The sequence below is a fragment of the Hordeum vulgare genome, chromosome 4H, assembly GCF_904849725.1.
Source record: "Hordeum vulgare subsp. vulgare chromosome 4H, MorexV3_pseudomolecules_assembly, whole genome shotgun sequence".
Classification (NCBI taxonomy): domain Eukaryota; kingdom Viridiplantae; phylum Streptophyta; class Magnoliopsida; order Poales; family Poaceae; genus Hordeum; species Hordeum vulgare.
Genome location: NC_058521.1, coordinates 28154379 through 28161591, shown reverse-complemented (window position 1 = coordinate 28161591; position 7213 = coordinate 28154379). Strand labels below are relative to the sequence as shown.

Here is a 7213-nt window from a genome sequence, read left to right as displayed (position 1 = left end):
CCGCATGCAACCGGCGAGGATGATTCCGCGTTGGTACCACCCAATGCACCAGCGTCGCCAGCAGTCCACAGCCAGTCGTCCGTTGCAGAGCTGCTCGTTGGCGTCATATATTTCTCGTGTTCATCTGCCATCCGGACGTGCTCGCAAAACCAGCCCATCCATTGGCGGTAGCGCGTGCTACAAAAGTAGTCACCTGCAACGATCAGCTGCGAGGGAGGCGGACGGGGAAAAAGAAAACGCACACACCTCGTTTCAGTTGCAGCCGGGCCAGCGATGACAGAGCCATTTGGAGGCCACCTTTGACTCCACCCCCCACAAGTCTTTCCTGCTGTACTCCTCCCCTTCACCTTTTATTTTACCCAACGTAACACCCAGAGCGAGCCAGCCGTAAAGCGGTAACTACTCGCCGAGCAGCCAGCGACCACGCAGGTAAAACAAAGGTAGTAAACTTTTTTTTTTTACCGCGCAGCGCAGGGAGGATCCGCGTCAGGTGACGCAACGCCTTACCGGGCAGGCGCTGCGTGCGTGCATGCATGCATGCACGCGCCCATCCACGAGAGAGAGAGAGAGGGAGACGCCGATGCCATGTGCACACACACACGCGCCGTGCGTCTCTAGGCTGTAGCCCCGCTGTAACTTTTGGTGTTATTACTTGCCCTCTCCGGCGCCACCGCTCCGCCGCTCAGACGTGATTCATGGCGTAACATCATCTTTTACGGCGGTAGCGCTTGCCTTCTTACCGCGCTCGTGCTCCGTTACCGCGCGTTATGTAAGGAGTGGGGTGATTTATTTTGTCCGTCGCCGTCCGTTTAGGTCGGCACGAACACAAAAAACGGTTCAACGCGCCAATTTAAAAGAACGCACGTCCGGTTTTCGTCTGCTCGTGATTAATTCTCAGCCCATTTTGTAGCCGAATTTACGTCGGCACGGATACGCGCACGTTCGCCATCTCCTCCTCCGGGCCCGCTGGTCGGTGCCACATTGGCCTCCCCCATCCAACATCAACCCTCGCCCGCCTTCTTTGTCGCCGACGCCGCCGTCCATTTTTGTCGGCTGACTCCGCCCACTCTCAGCAACGCCGCCCACATCCGTCCACTCCCAGCAACACCGCCCACATCCGTCCACTCTCAGCAACGCCGTCCACATCCGTCCACTCCCAGCAACACCGCCCACATCCGTGCACTCTCAGCAACGCTGCCGACTCCCACATCGCCCGCCGTCGTTGTCTTGCCGTCGGGGAGCCGACTGCTTCCCACCCCCACGTCCCCGACCAAGAAGCCGCCCGGCCAGATTCTCACCGACGCGGCCCGCTCGTCGGACGCCGGCAGGACAGCTAGCTGGTCCGTGCACGCCGCGACTCCCTTCGCAGTCTGTCTTCTGCGTCGACGCCCGCAAGCTGTTCGACAGTTTGCCAAGGTATAGAAAAATGGATACCGCTGACGAATTCTTTTTTCACAATTTCCTTTACAACTCTGACGGTTCGTGTTCAACCAATAGATTTATTTTATTTTATTTTTTAGCAAAACTATGTGCGAACTATGTGAGACATTTTTAATTTTATTGGGCTTGTAATAACTATGTTATTTTCGATCCAAATTATGTTATTTGATTCAAACTATGAAAATAATGAAAAATAGGGCGGCCAGCCAGCCACGTCGGCATATATGGATCGGCGCGTTGGACGCGCTGTCGATCCATATCTAAAACAGGACGGACGTCGGACGGCGGACCGACTCAAACAGACAAAAAAACGAACGAAATTGTTGTCCGTTTGGATCGGTGCGCTGATGTTGTCCTAATATTTAATTTTTTAGAACTAGTTGGTGTAGGGGGGGGGGGGGGGGGGGGGTGACGGGTGACGAGACATACCATCTGCTCATCGTATCGGAGGCCGTAAAGAAATGGAGGTAGCCTGGTCATCACAAGCCGGTCGGATCACATAGGCCCTGGACGGGCAGGCTGGACATCAAGCTCAAGAGAAACTTGCTCACCCGAGACATAATAAATTTGGCCAACCTAACGATGGAGGGAGGTTTTATTTTTGCCTCTGGCTGGTGGTCATTGTTAAAGAATCAACCGGCATGAATGCGCAGGTGCCCAAGCCAGCCCGAAAAAGTTACCCGCCTTTCCACCCGGCAGTAAAAAAAAGTTTCACCCGGCCTTTAAAGCTCGTTCGAAAAAGATCTGCTCAATACACTTGACCAAGAAAAAAGATGGTAGAAAAAAGAGGCCATTTGAAGCGGCAGCCCGGTGGTACGCCCCCTCCCTTTTTAAAGAGCTCCGCTCCAAAACCATAGAGAGCAAAAGCACAAGAAGAGGAGAGGAGAGGCAGGCCAAAACCCCATTGCCAAAACCCCAAGAAACCTCCCTATCTTTCCTTTGCACCGTGCTGTTCTAGAGCAGCAGGAGGATCAGAGGGGGGGAGGAAGGAGAGGCAGAGGAGGAAGCAGAGGAAAAGGGGCGGGCAGGGGACACGGCAGCGGCGGCGGTCTTGTGTGGGTGGAGAGAGGGGAGGGGAGGGGAAGCTTTTTGCAGTTGGTGATTGGAATGCAGCAGCAACACCTGATGCAGATGAACCAGAGCATGATGGGGGGCTACGCTTCCTCTACCACTGTCACCACTGATCTCATTCAGCAGGTCATGATCTCCCCCTCTCTTTTCCCCTCTCTTCTTTCTTTCCTTCTTTCTTCCTTTCTTTCTTGGGCATTTATACATACATACACACATGCTCCATCTCTCTCTCTCTGTGTCTCTGTCTGAACTTGCTTATTATTCTTGCTTCGGTGTTCTTCCTCATTCATCTGGTTCTTGAATCATTTTCTCCCTCTCCTATGTGTTATCGCAGTTTCTTTTCATGTGGTTCTTGAATCATTTTCTCCCTCTCCTTTGTGTTTTCTCTCTACCTCTCCCTTCTATTTTCGCGCTTTTCCAGGGAGTATTTGATCTTTGTTTAGGAGATTTGTGAAGAAGAGCTCTAGTCTAGGGCACGCCGAGTTTGACCCCCGCTCTTATTCTCCATGCTTATTCTTCTCCCCACCCTCCGGTCTAGGTCTAGATACCCTTGATGTGTATTTTTATATTGAGATCTGTTCTCCATGGTCCCTCACGCCTGATTTCATCTGCAGTTCAAACTGCTGCTGTCTTTCTTGTCCCCTTCATATTTTCTTGCTCGCGCGATACGATGAGAGTATTTCCACATCATTTCCTCCCCCTCCCGCAAAAATCTTTACCATTTTCAGCTTGTTTTGGTCAGTGCCGCGGCGCCCATGATCACGCCAGTATTCTCGGCAAGGTAGTAACCATGGCCAGGCCCGCGTTCCCTGCATCTGGCCTGGCAAAACCGCCATTAAATCTCGCCCCCTTTTCTTAGCAGGCGCATCATGTGCAATCTTCCATCAAAGGAAACGAGTAAAAGCCGTGATATTTCCATAAATCTTTCCACTAATCCAACCTGCAAATCTGAATGCTTTCCTTGGTAGAAATAGAAACAGATCAGTCGCCGGTCACATGGCCCTATTGGCCTGGACGAGCCAGACATGATCTGGTCCAAGTCCAAGTTCATGTGGGTGGTAGGAATGTAGGTTCGCTTGTGCCATTGGTATTTGACTGCTAGATCCCTAAAGTTGGCGTGCTTGTCCTTTGCCTTTGTGATAACCTGCGTGTCAGCCAATGATTGACCCTGGGCTTGATAGGATAGGCTGTTGGCAGTCAGTCAGATCTTTTGTATCCCTGCATACACCACCTTAATCTCCTGTCTGGCGCCTGATTGGTGATAAAAGATGCGTCCATATCTTGTGCCTGCCTGACTGATTTGGGAGAACATCCAGAACATGGATGTGTTGGGCACCCAGCTGTGATGCAGTGCTAGTATTTATTTATCAGTTGTAGTGTTCAAGATATGCCCTTGCTGAAATGTTATTAACATGAAAAAGTTTGGGCGTTGGAACTGTGTGTGCAGTACCTGGACGAGAACAAGCAGCTGATCCTGGCCATCCTCGACAACCAGAACAACGGCAAGGTGGAGGAGTGTGCACGGTGAGTCCTATCCCTGATCTGATCTGATCTGATCTGGTCCGGTCTTGTCTGATATCCTTGTGAACCACTCCAGCGACTGTGTGCTGTTGGAGCACTGCACTCGTGATGGAATGCTGCAGTGTTTTATGTAGTTTTTGCCATCTTAGCTCTTCCGGTAACATCATCACTTACTCTTAGTAGTGGTGTTAGGAGCAATCAGAATATGGTATGGTCGTCTAATAGAGATTCAAGGGCAATCAAATGTGTTCCCAAATGACATCCATCGTTGGTCATTTTGGCATCTTGGTTGGTTGAGACCCAAGCTGATTTGTGCTAGTTGTAGGCTGACGAAGAAATATGTTTATTTATTTATCAAATCGAAAAAGTATCTGTCTGATATAGACAGTAATTACTTACTGTGTAGAAAAGTGCCACTGTTTCTTGTTCAGTGGACTGTTTCTCTGCTTCCCTGCTGTCAGCGCCGCGCAACAGTTTCATCTTTTATTTTCCAGCCATACTCATGCGTCTTCATGTCCATATGCTTACTTTGTGGTGACAGGAAGCGCATCTTTGGTTACCAATCGCTGCGCAATGCTCCCACATATTTTTCTTCGCGTATTTGTTCATCGCCCAACAGGCTACAGCGGCCACACGCTGAGCCTTGTTTTGCTTGCCTACCACTTACACTTAGTACTGCTCCGGTGCTGCAGGAACCAAGCTAAGCTCCAGCAGAACCTCATGTACCTCGCCGCCATCGCCGACAGCCAGCCTCCGCAGACGGCGTCGCTGTCTCAGGTGAGTCTTCGTCGAGGCTGGCCTCGCTGCGGTTCTTGTTTTCATGGGGTTGTTGGAGGCCTGAATGAGTTTCTTGATCGTTTGGCATTGTTGGTTGCGCGCAGTACCCGTCGAACCTGATGATGCAGTCCGGGCCGCGGTACATGCCGCAGCAGTCGGCGCAGATGATGTCGCCGCAGTCGGCGCAGATGATGGCGGCGCGGTCGTCGATGATGTACGCGCAGCAGGCCATGTCGCCGCTCCAGCAGCAGCAGCAGCAGCAGCAGCAGCACCAGGCGGCGGCGCACGGCCAGCTGGGGATGTCCTCCGGCGCGACCACCGGGTTCAACCTCCTCCACGGCGAGGCCAGCATGGGCGGCGGCGGCACCGGCAACAGCATGATGAACCCCAGCGTCTTCTCGGACTACGGCCGCGGCGGCGCCAAGGAGGGGTCGACCTCGCTGTCTGCCGACGCGCGCGGCGCCAACTCCGGCGCGCACAGCGGCGACGGGGAGTACCTCAAGGGCACCGACGAGGAAGGAAGCTAGGCCGTCGTCGCTAAGCACCGGCATAGCAGCAGCAGCAGCAGGAAGAAGAGGAGTAGCAGGTAGCGTTCGAGGACGGTAGTGGCATGGTAGTAGCGGAGTAGTAGCAGGTAGCTAAGGTTGTTGCGTTGGCCAAGGTTTTAGGTGAGTGAGTTCCATGGAACCTGGAGGTGGTAGTGGCGTCTGCATGCAGGCTCGCTTGTTTTGGATGTGCATGGCAGGTTCTCGATCCAATCCTAATTAAGATGTAGCGTCGGATGTCGCGGGTGGTGGCGATGGTTTGTGAACACTCCCTATGTAGTGCTGAATGATCATGGTGTTTTCTTCTTTCTCTAGTTGTGTTCACTGTGCCGTGGATCATGAGTTAAATCCGAAAAGTAGCTCAACTTCACCAGTAGCATTTTACGAATATGTTTTACATGTCATTTGCTCACATGCATTTAAACCACCGGTCCTTCCTTGATGCTCACAAATACTCCCTCCGTTTTTAAATATAAATCTTTTAAAAGATTTCACTAAATGACTACATACGAAGCAAAATAAGTGAATCTACATTCTAAAGTATGTCTATATATATCCGTATATAGTCTCTTAATGAAACATCTAAAAAGACTTATATTTATGAACGAAGGGAGTAAAACCTAATCTACACCAATATAAAAAGAGCGACTTGTGTTGATCCAATTGACTCTCACTTGTTCAGCCGGAGTAATGCTACATCTTTGTATAGCAAGTCATGTGCTTTATGTAACAAGCAGCTTGGATGATTAAGATTGGAGAAAGGGGGAGGAAGATGGGAATTAGAGGGGTAAAAGAATTATTAGGGAAGTTTGTGTGGATGTGGGATTATCGGTTCAACCGCATCTGTCCAATGTTCCATGTCACCCGGCGTTTAGCACCCTCTACTACTCCCTCCGTTCTTAAATATAAGTCTTTTTAGAGGTTCCACTAATGGACTACATACGGATGTATATAGACATAGTTTAGAGTGTAGATTCACTCAATTTGCTCCGTATGTAGACACCTAGTGAAATCTCTTAAAAGACTTATATTTAAGAACGGAGTGAGTAAATAATATCATGTTAAATGTCAACGTGAACAAGTGCAATATATATCTTGCATAATATGAACATGGGTTGCACCTACACAACTACTGGTTCTAGGAAAGAATCCACACTACTCCCTATGATCGAGTTTATAAGCATCACATGCATTTCAATAAAAATTGACCATTAACTCGGTCCATAAATATAAATTATTTTTTTCAAAAAGGTTGATACATATTATAAAGATTCGCATGTAATCCCTTCATTCCTAAATATATATTTTTAAGATATTTCACTAGGAGTCTACATACGAAGCAAAATGAGTGAATCTATACTCTAAAGTATGTCTATATACATCCGTATATAGTCCACGAATAAAACCTCTTTAAAGATTTATATTTAGGAACGAAGAGAGTAGTACATAGTACCTCAAACATAATAAAAACTATATCAAGACCCATGTTCCATCGAACGACCAGTGTCGTTGACGCGTCACTGTCGCCCCTTCAATACTAAAGACGACATGGCATTATCGATGAACCGAGAAGTCTTTGTGCACGTGCGCCTAAGGACTAACACCCCAAAGTTGGTCCTGAAGACTCTTGCAGTTGTCGTTGTCGTTGTTGAACATTGAATCGGCCTGAATAACTTGACAACAAATCTTTCAATTGTATACGGAAGGCAAGAAACTATAACCTTGCCAGAATCTACACCGAAGCTTCGTCTAATACGCCTTTAAGGACGAACTTTAGGAGGTCGGAGCCCGAAAACTTCACTTGAAGACGAAGGGTTGACATCCGTCCGAGCATCGCCCATGCGAGGACTAAAACTCTA

At 49.3% G+C, this 7213-nt stretch overlaps 1 protein-coding gene across 2 annotated transcripts; it reads left to right on the top strand.

Annotated features, from left to right (window-relative positions):
* Window positions 1–2277: 2277 nt before the first annotated feature.
* LOC123447684 (GRF-interacting factor 1) lies at window positions 2278–5664 on the top strand. 2 transcript variants are annotated; one of them, XM_045124314.1, is made up of 4 exons: window positions 2278–2637; window positions 3959–4035; window positions 4725–4809; window positions 4914–5664. In XM_045124314.1, the coding sequence occupies exons 1-4, from the start codon at window positions 2548–2550 to the stop codon at window positions 5334–5336; spliced, it is 675 nt and encodes a 224-aa protein (XP_044980249.1). In that variant the 5' UTR covers window positions 2278–2547; the 3' UTR covers window positions 5337–5664. The 2 variants fall into 2 exon arrangements, with proteins under 2 accessions (XP_044980249.1, XP_044980248.1); XM_045124313.1 differs by lacking the exon at window positions 2278–2637 and adding an exon at window positions 2713–3292.
* Window positions 5665–7213: the final 1549 nt, after the last annotated feature.